The 25215-nt window shown below is 39.7% G+C and overlaps 1 protein-coding gene across 1 annotated transcript in view; it reads left to right on the top strand.

Moving 5' to 3' along the window:
* Window positions 1-25215, top strand: part of LOC126428342 (histone-lysine N-methyltransferase 2C-like) — a 440767-nt gene that overhangs the window by 364241 nt on the left and 51311 nt on the right. The window contains exons 65-68 of the mRNA XM_050090275.1: window positions 133-287; window positions 1432-1702; window positions 13158-13393; window positions 17869-18048. Coding sequence (XP_049946232.1) covers window positions 133-287; window positions 1432-1702; window positions 13158-13393; window positions 17869-18048 — 842 coding nt within the window. The remainder of the gene's footprint in view (window positions 1-132; window positions 288-1431; window positions 1703-13157; window positions 13394-17868; window positions 18049-25215) is intronic.

Raw genomic sequence — 25215 nt, 5'->3', positions numbered from 1 at the left:
TTATTTATGTGCCAGTCTTCAAAGTGTGCTCTATGTGCCAAATGATCATTTTCTGTTTTCTTACCAGTATAGAGTTTTTTAGTTTCTTACCGAGCTGTCGTCTTAACGGTACAAAATTTTCTCTCTGTAAAGGTTTACAATTAATTAAAGATGAAGACGAAGACGAAAGCGAGGAAGACAGCAAGGCGTGGGCAGCACGCCGCACCTCTCCTGTCATTCCACTCGTCACTCCGATACCCATCCGGCTGCGCCCACCACCACACTACGCCAAGGATGCTGCCGATGTGGTAAGGCGATCCCTGCAGTGAATGCTGTGGGTTATCCTACAGTACCTTTGTTTGAGATGTTGACATGTAGCTTAATCACTTTCCACGTGCTTCTCATAAATTATTTTTCACCCCAACTCGAAAAGTAAAGTCATATGATGTTTTAGTGGACGGTTTTTATCAAATACATACTCACAATATTTCAGTTGCGGTTTTCACTAACTTGTTTTCAGTCTCTACTTCTGAATATGCCACTGTTGTAACATATTTGAAATATGTCTTACACGGTCGACATGGCATTTAAGTGATCCAGTTTGCAAATAGTGGCAATGGCGTAGTAAAAACTTAATCCAGAAGTCCTGGCAAATGACATTTGTAGGTCCCGCCAGTGCCTTACAGACTGTTAACGAACGCCCGAGCATACGGGTTAGGTTCCCATATATGTGAGTGACTCGAAGAGATTTTAAGTAACACAACCCAGTATGTTGTCCTCGGTAGCAAATGTTCACCAGAGGTGAGGTATTGTCAGGAGTGCCCCAGGGAAGTGTGATAGGACCACTCTAGTTCTCTGTGTACATAAATGATTTAACAGATGGGGTGAGCAGCAAACTGCTGCCGCTTGCCGATGTACAGGAGAGTCGAGGGGCTGTAGACGGCGAGAAGAGAGATTGAAAGTAAGGGATGTGGTTTCTTAACTGTCGGGGTATTGTGTTCGTTCACAAGAGTAGTTAGCTATACTCCATCTGGAAAATATGAGAATTGTATGTCACTTCAAATGGGACATTTTTGAAAAGGTCAGACTTGGCTCCGAGTGATTTCCACGTCTTCAAACAAGAAATGTCTGGGCCCCTAACACTTCAGCTCCCACAAAAAACTTCGAGGTGCAGTCGTGTGCCAGTTGCAATAGCAGGTGGCAAAATTTAAGGCAGAGAGAATTTGCCTGTTTGTTAAGAGATTAACAAGTAATTAAATGTGACTACTGATTATGTAAAAATGAATGCACACACACTCGGTTCCAGTATGTATTTACTTTCTGGATAACTTTTGCACTTACCTGCAGTATTTCCAATTTTATATGTAGTGTGACAGAGGTTACTTCCAGACAACAGTAGTAGTCCTGTACTCCTCTGTAGATAGAACTCGTACATTTTCCCGGCTCCCACAGGACAAGGAGAATGCCGGAGGGCCTCAACTGCTGGTGCGTCAGCGGTTCGGCCCATCCCCACCGGCTCCGTTGCGCGACTCTGGCAACGTGACGGTGACACTGACGCTAACGGCCGCTGCCGCCGAGGACATTGCGGGCGTCCTGCACCGGCTGGCCGGCATCCTGCGAGTGCCGGCGCCCGCGGCATTTGACGTAATCGAGAGGACGAGTACGCCGCCCTCCCAGAAGTTGGGGCTGTACCGGACTCGCGGGAAGGACGGCAAGGAAGGAGGTGAGTGAGCGCCGATTGTGTCGTGTTTAAATGACTAGTCGAGTGACGTCGGTACGAGGGGTCGGGAATTAAATGCCAATTTTCCAGAAACCGAAGAGAAGTCTAATAGTCCGATTAAAATTACTCGATACTTGCCCCTACAGTGTTGCCACATCGGCTACCGGCTACCACTCAGTTATAGGTGACACACAAACACGGTGGCCCACTTCACAAAACCTGTTAATGTGTAACACGGACGAGTGTCGAAAGTGGCCTCCGCGAGGTATGACGGAAATCAGAGATGCTCTGATTTTAAGTGACGGACGACTGAACTGTGGTGTGAAATATGCTCACTATTTTTGTTTACTTAAATTTGGCATATTTCGTGACAGTACCTTTTCCGTGAAATGTTTACAAGGCGATATTTGTCTCGGCTTCAGTTGTCTAGTGGAAGTATGATTCCACAATGCAGTTTTGTCGGCTGCAGAAATGACCTGGTTCAATGCGTTTGCCTCATTTTTGGTGCTTCAAATACCATTTCTTCGAATGTGGTTTCTTCTTAAAGTTTATATAAAAAATTGGTAACATAATTCATTTTTTCCTGTTCACTAGCAAATATTTATGACGGCAACTTGCACATTGTTCTACCGTCAACACGCACCAAGAGTTCACTGCCGAGTGACTACAGTCAAAGACAACTCCAGCATCAAAGACATTTTACACAGAACACAATAAATTGCTCATATATCATGAGGCTTTATCTAAAATTGGTTTTGAAACTTATACCTTTGCATGCATGTCCTCACATGCATGCCATCACCCACAGGGAAGACTTAGCTTCCAAAAATTAGAAAAATTCGTAAATGCTCACTTTGGAGACTTTTTTTGTAAAAAAGTAAAAATAAATCTTTCTCTCATTCTTTGTTACAACAGTGTTTTTTCATCAGTTTCAATTAACATGTGACTTCAAATTATTAATTTATACATGCAAATATACATACTTGGTTGTACACGTAGTTTTGTTCTAACAAGCATATTCCAGTGGAGGACTTTTGTTTGAGATGAAAATAGGTTATTTAAATTTTGAAATTATGATTTCTGTTTATATAGTTTCAAAGAGACAATATTCCTGAGACCAAATAATTTCTTTGACTTAGGGTACACCAAATGATAAGCATTAGGGTGTGGATTTTCTATGACTTCAAAAGGCCCAATATAGATATCAAAGAATTTTTTAATTTCTGAAGTTAACATTTTTGATTTTTCGTGAGATTTGACCAGAACAAGATCCCCAATTTTGAAAGTGGTTAATTTTACCCTATTGTTATGTCTTTTTTCCCTCTCTTCCCCTTGTTTCCTCATAGTTTCCCTGACAATATCTTCTCTCTCTTGCATGGTTAAAGGTGTACATTTAGGAAATTCAATAAGTTCTGATATAAGATTTGGAGGTCTAATATTAAACATAATCTCATACGGTGAAAATCCTGTGGAACTATGTTGTAGGCTATTCATAATATCTTCAAAATTTCGAATGTGCTCAAACCAGGTTGGATGTTTATGGCTACAATAGGTTCTACAGAGTCTCCCAATTTCCCTCATATATCTTTCTGCAGGATTGGTGGATGGAGAATAAACGGATATAAGTATATGCTTCAATTTTGATCTTTCAATAAACTTTTTCCAAATTTTAGAGCTGCACTGTGAACCATTATCTGATAATATAGCTTTTGGTTTACCCACCTGTGCGAAATAATCTCTTTCAATTTTTATTATAATTTCATGGCTAGTCGCTTTTTTCACTGGATATAGTTTAATTAATTTTAAAAATACATCTACCATAACAAATATGTAACAGTGACCACCTTTACTCTTTGGTAACATTCCCTATAAGTCAACTGCGATAAGATCTAAAGGTTTTTCCGGAATAATGTTTTGCATCTCTCCACCACATCTTTGATTGCTCGCTTTAACTCTCTGACATTTGTCACAGGTTGTCAATTCTTTTCTTACCTTCTTTCCAATATTGTAAAAATAAACGTTTTCTTGTATCTTTTGAATGCACTTCTGTATCCCACAATGACCAAAACTTTCATGTATGTAAATGATCAGCTTTTCAGCATCTGCCTCTGGCCAACACAGTTTCCAATCATCAGAATCTACATCTGTTCTCTGAAATAAAATCCCCTTATGTAATTTGTAAAATTTATCAAGTTTATCATACCCCTTCTTGCCTAAACATTCCTTGATTAATTTCCAACTTTGATCTAAATTTTGATTTTTCCTAATTTTGTTACACATAGCTCTAATTGTTTTCTCATTTTTCACCCCTTTTCGGTATCTAATTTTAAATTGCTTTTCCTCCTCTTGTTCAAAAATCTCCTTTTCTCCCCCAATTGGTAACATTGAAAGTGAATCAGCTACTACATTCTCAGAAGTCAAACTGTTGCAGAAATATTGCCCATCTGGTCAATCTACTGTGGTATAATTTGCACCCTTGTAAGTAACTCAAAACTTTGTGATCCAAAAATACTATGGTTTTATGTCCAATAAGGTAAATTCTAAATTTTGTAAAAGCCCAATGAATTGCCAAAAGTTCCTTCTCTGTGACTGTATAATTTTTCTGATATGATTGTAATAGAGGGAAACTTACCAAATGAAAGTGCTGGCAGGTCGACAGACACACAAACAAACACAAACATACACACAAAATTCAAGCTTTCGCAACAAACTGTTGCCTCATCAGGAAAGAGGGAAGGAGAGGGAAAGACGAAAGGATGTGGGTTTTAAGGGAGAGGGTAAGGAGTCATTCCAATCCCGGGAGCGGAAAGACTTACCTTGGGGGAAAAAAGGATAGGTATACACTCGCACACACACACATATATATATATATCCATCCGCACGTACGCTGTGTATGTGCGGATGGATATGTGTGTGTGTGCGAGTGTATACCTATCCTTTTTTCCCCCAAGGTAAGTCTTTCTGTTCCCTGGATTGGAATGACTCCTTACCCTCTCCCTTAAAACCCACATCCTTTCGTCTTTCCCTCTCCTTCCCTCTTTCCTGATGAGGCAACAGTTTGTTGCGAAAGCTTGAATTTTGTGTGTATGTTTGTGTTTGTGTGTCTGTATAATTTTTCTCATGCTTGAGCAACATTCTGCTTGCAAATGCTATAGTACAATTTATCTTAACTCCATTCTCTACTCTTTCTTGAAATAACTCTGCTCCAAGCCCATAATAACTGCTATCAGTATTCAAACAAAATGGTAAATTAAAATCAGGTCTGTGTAATAAGTGTTGCTTCCTCAACTCTTGCTTAATTTTATCAAACTCTTCCTGACAACTTTTATCCCAAACCCAAACAGTGTTTTTCTTAAGTAACTGACTTAAACATGGTGCATTCAGACTCTGATCACTTATATGTTTTCGGTAATAACCGCATAACCCAAAGAACGACTTTAATTGTTTTTTAGTCATAGGAATAGGAATTTCTGAAATTGCTTTTTTTTCTGGATCTGCCAAAATTCCCTTGTCTGTGACAACATGACCCAAAAATTTTAATTCAGAAACTGCAAACTTACATTTCTCTAATTTCAATGTCAATCCCCCATTTTTTAAGTTTTTTACAAACTGACTTCAAAATCGAAAAATGTTCCTCCCAGTTTTGCCCTGTAACCAAAATGTCATCTACATAAATTATCAGTTTAGATGCAAGTTCTTGCCCCAGTACATGATCCAAAGCTCTTAAAAATTCGGAAACAGAAGAATTTAACCCAAATGGCACAACACAATATTGGTAACTCTTACCATTGTACAAGAAAGCAGCATATTTTCTAGAATTAACCGAAAGTGGTACCTGATGAAAACCCGAAGTTAGATCCAAACTTGACATATATTTTATATCTGTAAATTTATAGAGTAACTCATCAATATTTTCGGGATGGTCTGTCTGTCTGAACAAAATTTTGTTTAAGTGTCTTAGAGTCCAAAACCAATCTTACTCCACCATCTTTTTTTGAAACAACTACTAAAGGATTATTATATGAACTGATACTCCTTTCTATTATATTACATCCTTCCATCTTTTTCAGCTCTTTCTCAACAGCAGGTCTTTTTGATATTGCAATACTGTATGGTTTCATGAAAAATGGTTTATGATGTTTTGCCTGAAGCTCACACTGATAACCCTTTACCCTACCAGGTATGTCACTGAAAACATCACTGTATTCCCGCAGCAGATTTTCTAACTGTTGTTTTTGCTCCCCAGATAAATTTTGTGTTTCTGAAATTTTCAAATTTACTAAATTCCCAAATTCAACTTCATCAGTATCAAATCTATGAATTTCAGTATTCTCCAATCTATTTTCTTTTAGTAAATTGATACTGTCAAAATTTCCATTACTCTGATCACCAAGTGTGTTCACAAAATTTGTCTGAATGTATTCCCTTTCACTAGTTTCTATCAAAAGTTTTCTTCCAACCCAATCAAATGCTGTATTTACTTTTACTATCCAATTCATACCCAAAAGAAAATCTTCATTAAATTCCTGAATTACAAAACATCCATGTGTGAACAACTTGCCTTCAATTAAAAATGTCACTAAAGCCTGGTTTTACCAATTTACTGCTCTTCCCAGTAGCACCTTTTATCTTTACCCCATCAACTGGCATTTCAACATAATCTTTCCCCGCTTTTAATTTCTTGCTTAACCTTTCAGATATTCCCGAGGTCTCACTTCCTGTATCAATTAAACATTTACCAATCCATGACCCAATTTGAACTTTTATATAAGGACTGCAAAACTGGTCACTTTTCTCAGAACCTGTATCCTCATGTAATAAATCACTTTCAATTTCCCCAAACCTATACTTATCAGAATCATATGTTATATCATTACATGTATTATTTGTCACAGTTATAAAATTTGCACAAGATACAAAATTGTCATTAGTACTCTCTATTATCTCAAATAGCCAAGAATTTTCATCCAAATCACATTGTATACTATTGAAGTACTTATCCTTCAGCATTTCAGAAATAAAATATCTCATCTTTTTCCATCACTCAGGACATATAGTTTCACATACATTAATAAGCGTCTTTCTAAAGTTATTGTCAAAAGAAATAGTTTCACTGTTCAGCCATAGATTCATAAGAAATGTGTGTGTGTCATTAGTATCTGTAAATGTTTCACTTAGGCTAGAAGTTATACATGTGTCATCATTATTTGTGTAGTCAGATTCTTTACCAACAACATCAAAATTCACACTTTCACATACACCCTGCTTGTGAGCCTTATTCATCCTGGTAACATCCCTGGGAATTTCTATAATATTCTCACTATTTAATCCATTTTCAACCATGTGTATACCCAACTCCCTATTTAAACTAATGAAACACCTTTCCTCAACATCATCATCAATACCATTACCATCATTATCAACTTTATCATCAACATCATTATCATTATACATATTCAGGTCATACACATTCAAATTATCCCCTAAAATATTATTTCCCCTTTCTAAGGTTACCAGATCCCTTTCACCAATATTTTCATTCTTACAGCATGCATTCTCTCTTTCATTCACACACATCTCTGAACTACTACAAATTACATCATCTGACAAAGTGTTGTTCTTTTCTGCCCAAGTGTAAAACTCTGTTAAATTAAATGAATCACAATTACTTTTATCTACTGTATGTTCTTGTTTACTGAAAATTTTATCTTTATCAATATCATCATTATTTTCTTCTTGAAATTTTTTCAATAAGTAACAACTAATAACCTCATGTGATAGCTTAGGTTTGGAACTGTCATGTTTGGGTTTATGATAGTCACATCCATTGGTCCTTTCATCATGCTCACCTTCTGCCTCAACCTTGCAGACCTTCAAGGGGGCGTCTACTCGTTTTTTATTTCCTGAATTACAACTGGTTCCTGTTTGAACTGCTGATTGTGGTTCTGCCAATGTCTCTGATCAACATTTCTGTTCCCATTCCTATGCCAAACATTACCTGATTGTTGGTAGTTTCTATTGTACTGATCTCTATCAAAATTTCTGTGATTTTTATCCCTAAAATGTTCTCTATTTTGTTGATTATTTCCGCGAAAATCTTGTTCTTGTTTTGGATGAAAATTATGGTCCTTCTTTTGAAAATTGTTATATCCCCCTGAATTTTGACCAACACCATGATAATGGTTTTGTTCCCTTTTTTTGAAAGTTATCATTTCCCCAATTTTGACCATTACCTTTCTGAGTAAACCCACTGTGTGTTCTTGTTGTTACCCTATCCAACTTTTCAATATAATTGAGAAACTGCTCAACATTACTATCAGGAAATGAACTAAACTCAACTGCATTGCTGATGACAATCTTCTCTTTAAGGTATCAGTTTTGATCAAGTCATCCAAAGGTTTTGTTAAATGAGTAAGTTTTTGAAGTTCACTTTTGCAAAATTGTTTCATGCTCCCATCTGATTCTCTATAGTCTCTCCCATTCAAAAATTCACTTTTGATTCTTGTTTGTTTAAGATCATCCCAAAAATTTTCCGGAAATTTTGATTCAAATTCTGAAAAGGTCATCTCCACAGTTACAGTCTGGTTTGCCCAAGTCAAAGCTTCCCCTTCCAAGAATTTTTTCACAAATTTAATTTTCATATCATCTTGTGAGTGAGGTAAAAAACAATCCTTACAATACTGTATAAAATCAACGAGATGTAAGGGTCCATCTACTGAAAAGTGCTTCACTGGAATATTAGATACGAGATTGCATGTGTTGACATTGTGACTTTTGCTTTGAAATTCAATGTCAAAACTTTCAATTTTTTTGCTAAGTTCTTTGACAGAATTCTTGTTTTCAAAAATCATTGCATTCTACTTTTTTTTCCTAGAGTAACCAAACAATTGTCAGTTTCTTGTTCTACATTTTTTACTAAAACTTTTGTGTTCTCATCCAAATTTTTAATTTCCCCTTTTATCTCATTAAAATCAATTACATTTCTTTCCCTATCTGCCAGTAACTCATTTTTGACAGTATTAATTTCATCACTCAATTTAGCATCAATTTCATTTACTTTCGCTTCCACAGATTCAATTTTTTCCTCAACACTGTCAACTCTGTTCGAAAGATCACCCACTTGTGTATTGATTGATTGGGCTTGCAACAAAATGTTATCAATTTTTTCATCCCAGTAAGTCTTATTGTCGTCAACTGATTGTTTAATTTCTTTCGTGAAATTTACAAGAAAACTTTTTAAATCAAATTGATCAGTTCTTTCTGTTTCATTTGACCTTTCCTGATTTTCGAAGTCTATTAAATTACTTCTTTCTACTTTAGGCACAATACTCTCGAAAATCTCATAAGTCATTGTGAGGGAAAAAAATTATACACAACAATACAAAACAAGATAAAAAGATTGTTTTAACAAAATACGAGGGTTTCGTGACTTATCTGGAACACTCTTGTAGTGTTGCAAATCCACGTTTTCCATCCATGTGATTGTTGACCAAAATTCTTGAAATTACTTCTTCTGTCGAGAATTATATTTTTTGCCGAAACATTTCTTCTCCAAAACTTTTACTTCCCGATGAACACAAATACTGTAACACACATTCTGAAAAAACTGGTATTAACACAAAAATTTTCTTTCTCGTAGCACTGTTGAAGATCTCGTGAACACAATATCCCGGCTACAGTCCCCAGTTGAAATATGCTCACTATTTTTGTTTACTTAAATTTGGCATATTTCGTGACAGTACCTTTTCCATGAAATGTTTACAAGGCGATATGTGTCATGGCTTCAGTTGTCTAGTGGAAGTATGATTCCACAATGCAGTTTTGTCGGCTGCAGAAATGATCTGGTTCAATGTGTTTGCCTCATTTTTGGTGCTTCAAATACCATTTCTTCGAATGTGGTTTCTTCTTTATATAAAAAAAATAGTAATATAATTCATTTTTTCCTGTTCACTAACAAATATTTATGACGGCAACTTGCACATTGTTCTACCATCAACACACACCAAGAGTTCACTGCCGAGTGACTACAGTCAAAGACAACTCCAGCGTCAAAGACATTTTACACAACACACAAGCTTCCACTTGTAATCAGTCTCTTTGATATTCTTCGTCACATTTACTAATAGTAATCAATATGCTTTCACTCTCAAAAATATAAGTAAATAAGCATATAATAAGGCAAATTACAATAAAAAAAAATTCTGACAAAAATATAAGAAAACATTTACAATTTGGTATCGACAAATCCGGTAGAAAATAACACATCTCCCAGATCCATTACAGGTGGACACTGCGTTTTGTAGCCCTGAATTTAAATTCGTGTTCTGAGCTAACCGCAACCCTGTGGTGTGCAATGTACCTGAGAAAATGGAGATAAGTATTCTGTGGCAGAACTAAATTCACGATCGCTTTGTTCACAGCGGTTATAGCTAATCTCTGTGAGCAAACTTTAAACTGAAAAGCTGTCAATTTCTTGCTATCATTGGTTGTGTGTAGGTATCCTCACACGGGCTATATGAGCAGCCGCTTTACCAACTGATGAGGAGTCCTTGCCGTAACTCGGTTGTTGCCGGCTGGAGTGGCCGAGCGGTTCTAGGCGCTTCAGTCTGGAACCGCGCGACTACTACGGTCGCAGATTCGAATACTGCCCCGGGCGTGGATGTGTGTGATGTCCTTAGGTTTAAGTAGTTCTAAGTTAAAGTTAAAAGCAACGGTGGTAACATTAAGAGTGCAACGGGAATTCCACTGTTAAATGCAGAGGAGAGAGCAGATAGGTGGAAAGAATACATTGAAAGCCTCTATGAGGGTGAAGATTTGTCTGATGTGATAGAAGAAGAAATAGGAATCGATTTAGAAGAGATAGGAGATCCAGTATTAGAATCGGAATTTAAAAGAGCTTTGGAGGACTTACGGTCAAATAAGGCAGAAGGGATAGATAACATTCCATCAGAATTTCTAAAATCATTGGGGGAAGTGGCAACAAAACGACTATTCACGTTGGTGTGTAGAATATATGAGTCTGGTGACATACCATCTGACTTTCGGAAAAGCATCATCCACACAATTCCGAAGACGGCAAGAGCTGACAAGTGCGAGAATTATCGCACAATCAGCTTAACAGCTCATGCATCGAAGCTGCGTACAAGAATAATATACAGAAGAATGGAAAAGAAAATTGAGAATGCGCTAGGTGACGATCAGTTTGGCTTTAAGAAAAGTAAAGGGACGAGAGAGGCAATTCTGACGTTATGGCTAATAATGGAAGCAAGGCTAAAGAAAAATCAAGACACCTTCATAGGATTTGTCAGCCTGGAAAAAGCGTTCGACAATATAAAATGGTGCAAGCTGTTCGAGATTCTGAAAAAAGTAGGGGTAAGCTATAGGGAGAGACAGGTCATATACAATATGTACAACAACCAAGAGGGAATAATAAGAGTGGACGATCAAGAACGAAGTGCTCGTATTAAAAAGGGTGTAAGACAAGGCTGTAGCCTTTCGCCCCTACTCTTCAATCTGTACATCGAGGAAGCAATGATGGAAATAAAAGAAAGGTTCAGTAGTGGAATTAAAATACAAGGTGAAAGGATATCAATGATATGATTCGCTGATGACATTGCTATCCTGAGTGAAAGTGAAGAAGAATTAAATGATCTGCTGAACGGAATGAACAGTCTAATGAGTACACAGTATGGTTTGAGAGTAAATCGGAGAAAGACGAAGGTAATGAGAAGTAGTAGAAATGAGAACAGCGAGAAACTTAACATCAGGATTGATGGTCACGAAGTCAGTGAAGTTAAGGAATTCTGCTACCTAGGCAGTAAAATAACCAATGACGGACGGAGCAAGGAGGACACCAAAAGCAGACTCGCTATGGCAAAAAAGGCATTTCTGGCCAAGAGAAGTTTACTAATAACAAATACCGGCTTTAATTTGAGGAAGAAATTTCTGAGGATGTACGTCTGGAGTACAGCATTGTATGGTAGTGAAACATGGACTGTGGGAAAACTGGAACAGAAGAGAATCGAAGCATTTGAGATGTGGTGCTATAGACGAATGTTGAAAATTAGGTGGACTGATAAGGTAAGGAATGAGGAGGTTCTACGCAGAATCGGAGAGGAAAGGAATATGTGGAAAACACTGATAAGGAGAAGGGACAGGATGATAGGACATCTGCTAAGACATGAGGGAATGACTTGCATGGTACTAGAGGGAGCTGTAGAGGGCAAAATCTGTAGAGGAAGACAGAGATTGGAATACGTCAAGGAAATAATTGAGGACGTAGGTTGCAAGTGCTACTCTGAGATGAAGAGGTTAGCACAGGAAAGGAATTCGTGGTGGGCCGCATCAAACCAGTCAGTAGACTGATAAAAAACGTTCTAAGGGACTGATGACCTCAGACGTTAAGTCCCAAAGTGCTGAGAGCCATTTGAACTGTTTGAACTTGGTTGTTGCAGATTGTAGGTGACACAGGCAGATTTAAGATGAACAAAGAATGTTAAGAAGAAAAATTAGAGCAAATAAAGAAACCAACAGTGATGAAAATGACGTGGTAAACAAACAGAAATAAGAAGAATTATATTTAAACTAATTAATTGAATAAAAATAATAACCGTACTCTTTTGATTAGATTTAGAAAAAATATTTCGCTACATTTGAAGAGATTGGAACCTGTGACCTTCTACGCGTCAGGTTCGTATGCTAACTATTGCACTAGACTTCATTACTCGATTACGAAGTTATATTTGTGACTGTGGTGACCCAGCCTTGACGACGAATTGCAACCTTCAAAAATTCGGCTTCACGCATCGTTGTGCAAGCTCATCTAATATAAGCTGATCTCCACGATTACAGTAACTGTATACGTGATGCCGAATCGTCTCTCGACCGGAAATATCCGGTAGTGTTCGGTTAGTGCCGTGTATGAAATGTGTATTTCATTAGCACCGTTGCGTGTACGTGTTAACCTGTGTGATGTAACGTGAAATAGAAATACCAGACCCACGATTTGGTATCCAAACACAACATAAAAGAGTGGCAGACGAGGAATTAGAAGTGACCTGACCAATTGTCGTGGCAGTTCGGGGGCACTACACCAAACGCTTCGATTCGAGGAAACCGGCAACGACGCACGAAGTGTCAACTGTCGAGGAATTTTAATTTTTCGTCGGTAGCCTCCTGATAAAAATGTCATTTCTCGTAGTCGTTAATACGAATCTTTGCTAGTTTTCATTATATTTGTTCGCAGTGAAATTTATACGCAACGATATTTGTGCGAAAATTATCCCAGAAGTTCACACAGTTCAAAGAGAGTAGATAACAAAATAAGGGAAGTAATTGTAAGTTCTCCATTCCCCCCTCACTTTTTTGCACATTTCTAGAGTATCGAAAAGACTCGACCTGCACGAACACAAACTTCTCCGGCTGTTTGTGAGACACCCTGTCATTTTCTTTCGTTCAGCTCCCGTAGATATCCAGAGCATCCTGAACGGCGCCGCAAAATTTTGCCGTCACTGCGACGTCGTGATCCTGACGAACCTGATACGCAAGAAGGTGAGCGAGATTCCGGGTCTGTCGGCGCGGGAGGAGCTGGTGGCGGACACGGGGCCCGACGGGGACGTCTACTTCTGCAGCGCCGCCTGCTACATGCAGTTCGCCCTCATGCACCGCTCCCCGACTCTCAACCAGCAGGAGAAGGTAAGCCACTTTCTTTACTACTAGATCTGCGTCATTTGACTGTCACAACTGAACAGGCTGCGTCAAAATTACACTATTTTTCACACCGAATATAGAGAATGTCGTTTACGACAATTTTTGTCGTCAATTATTTACGACGGCAACATATAAAAAAGGTGCCGTTTTATTATAGGCTCTGTAACTGTCGTTAAATTGGCGATCGTCGAATTTTGTCTAAGATCGGACACTTCACACGGATCACCTATTTTTGTAGGCATACTGTCTATACCAATTTCGGGAAAGACATCGAACGGTAGATTTTTATCGGTGACTCGGAGCAACGGTCGAGCGAGCTGTGGAATAAGTTTTTCTCGGACCGTTTTGGATACGACACAGATATGTGCACTTGCTCGGAGCTTATACAGATTGACTGCTTTTGCAATGTTCTCCAAATGCACCCCGTATGCCCCAGGACATCTTGGTAATCTGGGAAAAACCCAAGAATTTTTTCACCCTGAAAAACCAGGGAATGTTATAGAATTCTAGGAATTTTTCATTACTTCAGTTTTCAGTTAAATTTTTGTAATTTTGACTAGTAAGAACTGATACTCTAACAAAGAAATTTACTGTAGCTCGTTGCTGCAGCGTGGTACTGCAGCAGTAAAACATAAACGAGAGTTTGACACCAAAATAAAACTTAGAAAATTTGCCGTTTACGACAACAGAACACAGATCACACACCGACATTTGCCGACAGCAAAATGCGTCGGAGGCTTTGGGATGAAGATTGTGCAATACTTCGTAACGACAAACTGCCTTTGGTGAGTGTGATGTGACAGCTGTTTAAATTTCTAACAGATCGTGGGAAAATGTTCTGGATGGTAATTAGAGAAGTGTTACTTTCAAAGTAAATTTCATTTTATGTAAAATGAATTGTGTTACATATGAGAACGAAGTATTTGACACAATTTCCAGGCCGAGAAGGCCAGTCATTTCTGCCATTATTTAAAATTTTACAGGTACATTTGTGTTTGATGTACCTTAAAGGGCAACATGTGTTAAAAAAGATCAAGTTTAAAGGTTAGTTTTTCATGTCTGCTATAGTTCTTTCATGTATTACAAATTATGCAATAATGATGGCAGAAAGTACGATTATCCTGAAAGCACATCCAGGGGCACAGTCTCGATTTCAGTGCTTTGGAAGCTGCAGTGCTGTATTTAGTGGAATTTGTATTTATACTTTGTAATACATAAATACACAATGTACGTGTTTCCGCACATCGAAGATCCTTCGAAAATGCGTTGTTTTTTGCTGGGTTTCTTTTCCTAAAGCTGTAGGCATTTCTGTGTCAGTATATAAAGCCGTTACTCTGTTCAAAGGATTAACGAGTTTTACAACTCTGAGGGAAATTATGTTGTCATTTAACACGGAAAAAAATGTACTTTCACTGGGGAAAAAGTGTATTTTCAGTCGAGAAAAAGTTTATTTTTAACTTGTAAATCGGGGAAATTTTTTTCTTGTCCGTATATGCAGACTGTCCTAGTTTTTAATAGTGAAGCAGCTTACATTTTTATTTGAGCTGTAGCTGACAGATTGAGGATTATTAGCAAACGTTTAGGTCATTGTATGAAGACAGTAACTGTTCTCGAAAGAACAGATACCGTCGACAACCGTGCAGCTTCTCTAGAATAAATGATAATTAATTGAAACCCTCAGCTGCCAACGGGCGTTGTCGATACACCTCGACGGGGACAGCCGAAAATGTTTGCCCCGACCAGGACTCGAAACCGGGATCTCCTGCTTACGTGGCAGACGCTTTATCTGTCTGTGTCACTGAGGACACAGACGAATATTGCGACTGCAGGGACTTACCTCTTGCACGCCTCCCGTGAGACCCACATTCCCAGCTGTCCACAATCTACATACGTATTGTTCCTAATAGAAACTTGCCCATCCACTCATTACTCGCCATCATCCAGCACAGAAAAACATTGTATTCGGAACACTGGTTCACTGAACACGAACTCTTGTCAGGTCTGGATAATTTGGCAACAGAGTTAAAACATCTACAATCTGTGATCTACAAAAATTGATACTCTTCACAAGATGTTCAAAAGGCACTGTGCCCCGTTTCCCCACCTGCGGTTTTGGAAGAGATAAAAGAAGAAACGCAAAAGGTTGCATATTTGCCGTATGTCGGGCCTACATCTGCCAAAATCGGCGGAATTCTCCTCAGACATAACATTAAAAGCGTATTCCATCCACCCACCGAGGTTAAGGCCCTACGAGGGAGCGCGAAGGATGGCCTGCGCCTACAGAAACTGGGCGTTTACCGTGTGAATGTGGTACGGCATACGTTGGCCAGATGACCGGGACCATTGACATCGGGTACAGAGGCACACCAGACTGAGACAGGCAAGCGAGTCAGCGATTGCTGAGAACTGTTTAGAACTCGAGTCATTCTATGAAGTATTATGATGTCAAGATTTTAACACAAATGTCGAGATACTGGGACAGCGTCATCGAAGAATCTATCGAGATCGCGGAGAATCTCATTAACCGGGACACCGGTTTCCAGCTGAGCTCTGCTTTGAACCCAGCACTCGATCATCTGAAGACGCAACATAGGCAACGTCCAGACCTCGAGGAACACGAGGATAAAAATGGACTTGGAGATAACAGCCCAGTACACGTAACAAAGGACATACACAAAATGGTACAACAGACACAATACTCGAGGATGCTCTTCCGATTCTCGATTGTCAGTTTGAACAGGATCGGCCTCAGAATAACACTGCAGCTGCTCCCGAGGGTCAAGAACTTTGGACGGAACGCCTAACACGGCACACCACGTTAACAGAACGTCCTAATTCACAGCAGGACGCAAATGGTGACAATCGGAAGATAAAACGTATAGCACAACTTGCACGCCATTCGAAACTTAACTCAGCTATATTGACAACAGATTATAACCAAAAAGTACGTGCAGAGTGTTCAGAACAGCCGCGGCTATAAGAAAATGCTACAGCCGTCGCTATCGGTCGGTGCACCTTGCGGACAGAGTGCCAGACGCGGCACGGACTGCAGAGGAAACGCCTAGCACAACGTAGGCGTAAATACCGGACTTGTTCCCCATTGGAATCACTATCAAACAGCACCTGGAGAAGACTGCGAGTCACACAGTTGAAATATCGTGCAGGAAAGATGCGAATAACTGGCAGAAACCTGATTAATAGACATGACATCTAGAACGTACTACATAAGTTCATATTTTAAAACATAGAATTGAATACACAACAGATTTTCAGGCATTAGTTGGCAGTCAGTATGTGCAGCATGCCTTATGTGAGAAGCTCTCTTTTGTGATAAAAAGCTAAATGGCATATTTTTGGTGTTGAGTCAGCTTAAAATGTCAAGTGAAACATGCTGCAATATCACGAAAAAGTGTCTTCACTTTGCCCGTAAAAAACCAGAGGCTTGCTTGCAAAACCTCTTGCACTGTATTCAGAACAAGCATCTTTCTTTACAATATCATTCGATGAATTTTTTAATAAATGATTTCTCTTTCTTTGAACTTTCAAAATGTGCTAACTTAGCCATTTGTGATCCTAGAAGAGTACATAATTTGGATACAGAACTGGAAGAGTTGTTTTCTATGTAATTTTGGAAAGAGGATCATTTCAAGAAACAGTTCCTACTACCTTAGAGTTAACTAGAAAATATTCTGGATCACATCCTATCTGGAGAAAACACAATATAAAACAGTTACCACCTGTACATTGTTAATGGTTTGAAAACATTCAAGTGAATAATGAAGAAAACAAAAATCCACAATTGCTCTATTTGCATTGTAACTACACTTAGCAAAAAACACACAGTTTCTTCTTAGAGTATATACGTAGTTTATTTGTGGGAGAAATTTTTATTCTCCAGTATTCTGTTTTCCCCTGCAAAAGAAAACACAAGTGTTTGGAAATGCTTTGTGCATTAACTTTGTCACTACAGAAAAATTGACATTCTTAGATTATTGTGAATATTGTAATGCTGTTGTGATTATTTTTTCCTCTCTTTCTCTCGTGTTCAACAACTGGTATACTGCTGTCTGGTGAGAGATAGTAAAGGTCACATATTTTTTCTCAAAAGCTTTCCATATACTTTTTGCTAAAGACAGTGCTAACCCACAGTAGTAGTGACGTTGTTATAAGTAAACAATTTTCTGGGACTAACTAGCAATTTTTTGCTCATTTAACAGATTACATTCCTAAACAAATAGTGTAATAATTCATAGAAAAATTTACGAATAGATCTGTTGCAATTTACGATCTACCACTTTAACCGAACCTGTAACTTGCAATAATTCAAAACTGTGCTCTCGTGGGTTAGCACATCCTTCTGCCGGTCCCTCCAATTCTGGCTTAGCCCTCGTAGTAGACTGGCGCTCTCGAGTATCACCGGGTTAGAAATACGAGAGTTAATCTCGGCATTTCTGTTAAAGGCTGCAGCTGTCGTGGACCACGTGAGTCAGGAAATGAAGCGAGAGGTGAAAATAAAGGAGGAAGTGGTGGAGCCGGCACAGGCAGAGTCCGCCGACGGAGAGCACGAAGCGGACAAGCTCGTAATAAAGATCAAGGAAGAACTGCCGGATCCAGACGAAACGTCTCAGACCTCCAACGAGGTAAGGTTATCGCTCTCGTAGCTAGCTGTTTCCTCAGTGTAGTCATTTCTTCTATTACTTGTATTGTATGTTCTTTGCCTGTTGTGTTTATTTGTACGTGTGAACACTGTGTGGATAATATCTTACTTAGTGAAATTATAGACATTTGTGTGGATAGAAAGTTTTTTACATAAGAAATACATTATCTGGTGATATTTTGTTGAGACGTACTCCCCACCACAGTTAGAATGCCAAAAACTTTGAATTGGAAAAGTTAGTGAATACAGTGGTATTGAAAGATGTATAATCTGCAATTTTAGGTTTGATCTCGGACTGTTAGAATAGTGTGATTTGCCCCAAGGGCATGGCATATTACCCACCTGCTGGCACCAATGCTTCCTCTGACTAAATAAATTATCTGTGTTAATGTGAAACATGTAATAGGTTTCTCATGCTTCAGATTGCTTTCCAAAATTTGAATGCATTAAGAGTAGTATGAGACAACTTAACTCGTACTAAAGAGAAGCACTAAAGGCACTTGGAATTGTCAGATTCTCGTGTGACTACTAGGTACACACTATACGTAACACTTCATAGCAACAGATACTCGTCAAACTGTCTGGTAATACCGAGGCCTCCGTGCCTCACTGTGATGTGTCAAATGAAGAGTGTTACTGTGCAAGTCTCTGTACCCACTTCTGTCTCGAGTAACTTCATTGTAATTTTGCTTAATGTATGTGCTTTGTCTTTAATGATGTTGTTAAATGAAGCTAATAATTTTATATTGCTGGTGGAAGAAAACTAATTTTGAAATGAAAACTACTGAATAATTTTTTGGATACCATAATCTTACTTTAAATACTGTGAATCTTCCTCCAGAATGAATCTTCCACACACCAGCAGGTTAAAGTTGTGTACCGGTCCGAGACTCTCGGTCATTACGTGCTCCACTCCAGTGACGATTTCGTTCGGCGATTCCACTGTCGACTGGATTTCGAAACCTACCTTTGCCCGAAGGCGTGTGGTTCCGTTATGTCTCAGATTTAATCTGTCGCGAAATGTGAACATTGTGTGGTTCTTCTTGTCATTTTAACCTTCGTGCCTCTGCTGTCCTTTCTCTCACGTCAGTTTCTAATCTCAGGATTTTAGCTTTGACATTTCACGTCTCCATCTGCAAGACTGTTTTTCCTTTCATCAGTACAGTAATTTACACCGAAACCTTGAGCGACCTCTCTGTTGTACGGCATTTTACTCTACTCTTTTTCACCGTGTGGTACACTCAGGTTTATTGTATAGCTCAGTAGATAAGAATGTATCGATATACGTGAGACGTTCGTGACGTTCTGTCGATACGTAAAATGTGCTGACAGTAACACCAAATTGTTTATTTATTTCTTCCTTTCACACTTTCAGTAATGAAAGTATTTATTCCTTCATCATAAAAGTTTACCATATTTGCACACAGTTAATTTCATAGAGATTAATGCAGTTCGTGGCCACTCGAAACGACTAGTGTCGTCTGTACTTACAAAGAGAGACCCCCAGCGGTGGAATAGAATTTCTGAAACCACGTATACGGTTACGTAGGTTAAGATCCCATATATCACACACTGCAGCTATTCACCCTGGTGACGCGCAATAGTCTTAAAAAAGTTGCATCAAATAGTCTGGTTGTGCTGCGTGATGGATAGGATAATAGCTTCACATGCAGGAGTTTGTGGGTTTGAATCTTGTCAGGTATATTATTTTTTTATTTTAAATCTTTGTTGAAATGACTTTGATAACCATTTTTGTTCAATTAATTGATTTAATGTAATTTTTTATTTTCATTCCTTTCTCACATCATTTTAATCATAATATCAACTTCTTCATTTGCTCTCTCTTTTTTGTTCTTATCATTCTTTTTTAACTTTAAATCTGTGTTCATGTTTTTTAATTAATCACCCTGTTTTTTCGCCCACATTATTGTATTCATTATGTCTATTTCTCATTTTGTTTGAATTTAGTTATACTTATAAATTCTTTTTTCATTTAAATCTTCATCTGCGTTATTTTGTCCATAGTGTAATAGCCCCCCCCCCCCCCCCCCCCTCCCCCTCGAACCATGGACCTTGCCGTTGGTGGGGAGGCTTGCGTGCCTCAGCGATACAGATAGCCGTACCGTAGGTGCAACCACAACGGAGGGGTATCTGTTGAGAGGCCAGACAAACATGTGGTTCCTGAAGAGAGGCAGCAGCCTTTTCAGTAGTTGCAAGGGCAACAGTCTGGATGATTGACTGATCTGGCCTTGTAACAATAACCAAAACGGCCTTGCTCTGCTGGTACTGCGAACGGCTGAAAGCAAGGGGAAACTACAGCCGTAATTTTTCTCGAGGGCATGCAGCTTTACTGTATGATTAAATGATGATGACGTCCTCTTGGGTAAAATATTCCGGAGGTAAAATAGTCCCCCATTCAGATCTCCGGGCGGGGACTACTCAAAAGGATGTCGTTATCAGGAGAAAGAAAACTGGCGTTCTACGGATCGGAGCGTGGAATGTCAGATCCCTTAATCGGGCAGGTAGGTTAGAAAATTTAAAAAGGGAAATGGATAGGTTGAAGTTAGATATAGTGGGAATTAGTGAAGTTCGGTGGCAGGAGGAACAAGACTTCTGGTCAGGTGACTACAGGGTTATAAACACAAAATCAAATAGGGGTAATGCAGGAGTAGGTTTAATAATGAATAGGAAAATAGGAATGCGGGTAAGCTACTACAAACAGCATAGTGAACGCATTATTGTGGCCAAGATAGATACGAAGCCCACACCTACTACAGTAGTACAAGTTTATATGCCAACTAGCTCTGCAGATGACGAAGAAATTGAAGAAATGTATGATGAAATAAAAGAAATTATTCAGATTGTGAAGGGAGACGAAAATTTAATAGTCATGGGGGACTGGAATTCGAGTGTAGGAAAAGGGAGAGAAGGAAACATAGTAGGTGAATATGGATTGGGGCTAAGAAATGAAAGAGGAAGCCGCCTGGTAGAATTTTGCACAGAGCACAACATAATCATAACTAACACTTGGTTTAAGAATCATGAAAGAAAGTTGTATACATGGAAGAACCCTGGAGATACTAAAAGGTATCAGATAGATTATATAATGGTAAGACAGAGATTTAGGAACCAGGTTTTAAATTGTAAGACATTTCCAGGGGCAGATGTGGACTCTGACCACAATCTATTGGTTATGACCTGTAGATTAAAACTGAAGAAACTGCAAAAAGGTGGGAATTTAAGGAGATGGGACCTGGATAAACTGAAAGAACCAGAGGTTGTACAGAGTTTCAGGGAGAGCATAAGGGAACAATTGACAGGAATGGGGGAAAGAAATACAGTAGAAGCAGAATGGGTAGCTTTGAGGGACGAAGTAGCGAAGGCAGCAGAGGATCAAGTAGGTAAAAAGACGAGGGCTAGTAGAAATCCTTGGGTAACAGAAGAAATATTGAATTTAATTGATGAAAGGAGAAAATATAAAAATGCAGTAAATGAAGCAGGCAAAAAGGAATACAAACGTCTCAAAAATGAGATCGACAGGAAGTGCAAAATGGCTAAGCAGGGATGGCTAGAGGACAAATGTAAGGATGTAGAGGCGCCTATCTCACTAGGGGTAAGATAGATACTGCCTACAGGAAAATTAGAGAGACCTTTGGAGATAAGAGAATGACTTGTATGAATATCAAGAGCTCAGATGGAAACCCAGTTCTAAGCAAAGAAGGGAAAGCAGAAAGGTGGAAGGAGTATATAGAGGATCTATACAAGGGCGATGTACTTGAGGACAATGTTATGGAAATGGAAGAGGATGTAGATGAAGATGAAATGGGAGATATGATACTGCGTGAAGAGTTTGACAGAGCACTGAAAGACCTGAGTCGAAACAAGGCCCCCGGAGTAGACAACATTCCATTGGAACTACTGACGGCCTTGGGAGAGCCAGTCCTGACAAAACTCTACCATCTGGTGAGCAAGATGTATGAAACAGGCGAAATACCCTCAGACTTCAAGAAGAATATAATAATTCCAATCCCAAAGAAAGCAGGTGTTGACAGATGTGACAATTACCGAACTATCAGTTTAATAAGTCACAGCTGCAAAATACTAACACGAATTCTTTACAGACGAATGGAAAAACTAGTAGAAGCCAACCTCGGGGAAGATCAGTTTGGATTCTGTAGAAATATTGGAACACGTGAGGCAATACTGACCCTACGACTTATCTTAGAAGAAAGATTAAGGAAAGGCAAACCTACGTTTCTAGCATTTGTAGACTTAAAGAAAGCTTTTGACAATGTTGACTGGAATACTCGCTTTCAAATTCTAAAGGTGGCAGGGGTAAAATACAGGGAGCGAAAGGCTATTTACAATTTGTACAGAAACCAGATGGCAGTTATAAGATTCGAGGGACATGAAAGGGAAGCAGTGGTTGGGAAGGGAGTAAGACAGGGTTGTAGCCTCTCCCCGATGTTGTTCAATCTTTATATTGAGCAAGCAGTAAAGGAAACAAAAGAAAAATTCGAAGTAGGTATTAAAATTCATGGAGAAGAAATAAAAACTTTGAGGTTCGCCGATGACATTGTAATTCTGTCAGAGACGGCAAAGGACTTGGAAGAGCAGTTGAATGGAATGGACAGTGTCTTGAAAGGAGGATATAAGATGAACATTAACAAAAGCAAAACAAGGATAATGGAATGTAGTGTAATTAAGTCGGGTGATGCTGAGGGAATTAGATTAAGAAATGAGGCACTTAAAGTAGTAAAGGAGTTTTGCTATTTGGGGAGCAAAATAACTGATGGTTGAAGTAGAGAGGATATAAAATGTAGGCTGGCAATGGCAAGGAAAGCATTTCTGAAGAAGAGAAATTTGTTAACATCCAGTATTGATTTAAGTGTCAAGAAGTCATTTCTGAAAGTATTCGTATGGAGTGTAGCTATGTATGGAAGTGAAACATGGACGATAAATAGTTTTGACAAGAAGAGAATAGAAGCTTTCGAAATGTGGTGCTACAGAAGAATGCTGAAGATTAGATGGGTAGATCAAATAACTAATGAGGAAGTATTGAATAGGATTGGGGAGAAGAGAAGTTTGTGGCACAACTTGACCAGAAGAAGGGATCGGTTGGTAGGACATGTTCTGAGGCATCAAGGGATCACCAATTTAGTATTGGAGGGCAGCGTGGAGGGTAAAAATTGTAGAGGGAGACCAAGAGATGAATACACGAAGCAGATTCAGAAGGATGTAGGTTGCAGTAGGTACTGGGAGATGAAAAAGCTTGCACAGGATAGAGTAGCATGGAGAGCTGCATCAAACCAGTCTCAGGACTGAAGACCACAACAACAGTGTAATAGCTCATAGATTGCACACATGGTAACGAAAAATACGTTTTTTACACCACTGCAGATTCAATACAAATAGACTATTTGGTATCCTGCTTTTTAACTGTTATATCATAATTTTCAAATAATTGAATATTATAGTAGATAAATACACTCCTGGAAATGGAAAAAAGAACACATTGACACCGGTGTGTCAGACCCACCATACTTGCTCCGGACACTGCGAGAGGGCTGTACAAGCAATGATCACACGCACGGCACAGCGGACACACCAGGAACCGCGGTGTTGGCCGTCGAATGGCGCTAGCTGCGCAGCATTTGTGCACCGCCGCCGTCAGTGTCAGCCAGTTTGCCGTGGCATACGGAGCTCCATCGCAGTCTTTAACACTGGTAGCATGCCGCGACAGCGTGGACGTGAACCGTATGTGCAGTTGACGGACTTTGAGCGAGGGCGTATAGTGGGCATGCGGGAGGCCGGGTGGACGTACCGCCGAATTGCTCAACACGTGGGGCGTGAGGTCTCCACAGTACATCGATGTTGTCGCCAGTGGTCGGCGGAAGGTGCACGTGCCCGTCGACCTGGGACCGGACCGCAGCGACGCACGGATGCACGCCAAGACCGTAGGATCCTACGCAGTGCCGTAGGGGACCGCACCGCCACTTCCCAGCAAATTAGGGACACTGTTGCTCCTGGGGTATCGGCGAGGACCATTCGCAACCGTCTCCATGAAGCTGGGCTACGGTCCCGCACACCGTTAGGCCGTCTTCCGCTCACGCCCCAACATCGTGCAGCCCGCCTCCAGTGGTGTCGCGACAGGCGTGAATGGAGGGACGAATGGAGACGTGTCGTCTTCAGCGATGAGAGTCGCTTCTGCCTTGGTGCCAATGATGGTCGTATGCGTGTTTGGCGCCGTGCAGGTGAGCGCCACAATCAGGACTGCATACGACCGAGGCACACAGGGCCAACACCCGGCATCATGGTGTGGGGAGCGATCTCCTACACTGGCCGTACACCACTGGTGATCGTCGAGGGGACACTGAATAGTGCACGGTACATCCAAACCGTCATCGAACCCATCGTTCTACCATACCTAGACCGGCAAGGGAACTTGCTGTTCCAACAGGACAATGCACGTCCGCATGTATCCCGTGCCACCCAACATGCTCTAGAAGGTGTAAGTCAACTACCCTGGCCAGCAAGATCTCCGGATCTGTCCCCCATTGAGCATGTTTGGGACTGGATGAAGTGTCGTCTCACGCGGTCTGCACGTCCAGCACGAACGCTGGTCCAACTGAGGCGCCAGGTGGAAATGGCATGGCAAGCCGTTCCACAGGACTACATCCAGCATCTCTACGATCGTCTCCATGGGAGAATAGCAGCCTGCATTGCTGCGAAAGGTGGATATACACTGTACTAGTGCCGACATTGTGCATGCTCTGTTACCTGTGTCTATGTGCCTGTGGTTCTGTCAGTGTGATCATGTGATGTATCCGACCCCAGGAATGTGTCAATAAAGTTTCCCCTTCCTGGGACAATGAATTCACGGTGTTCTTATTTCAATTTCCAGGAGTGTATAATCAAACTCATATTCACAAAAATTCTGATTGGAAAAAGAATGATATAAAGAAAAAAATGCAACAGATGGAAAAAAGTTCATATGGCGATTAAAAGAATGTGACAAAGAAGTAGAAATAAAAAATTGTTTAAACCAATTAATTGAATGAAAAGAATGATCAGAGTCATTTTGATAGAGATTTAAAAATAATAAAAAAAATCCTTAACCTGCTGTCCTATTCATTGCATAAGGCAACCA

Source organism: Schistocerca serialis, chromosome 12, assembly GCF_023864345.2.
Source record: "Schistocerca serialis cubense isolate TAMUIC-IGC-003099 chromosome 12, iqSchSeri2.2, whole genome shotgun sequence".
NCBI lineage: Eukaryota > Metazoa > Arthropoda > Insecta > Orthoptera > Acrididae > Schistocerca > Schistocerca serialis.
This window is presented reverse-complemented; position numbering and strand designations above follow the sequence as displayed.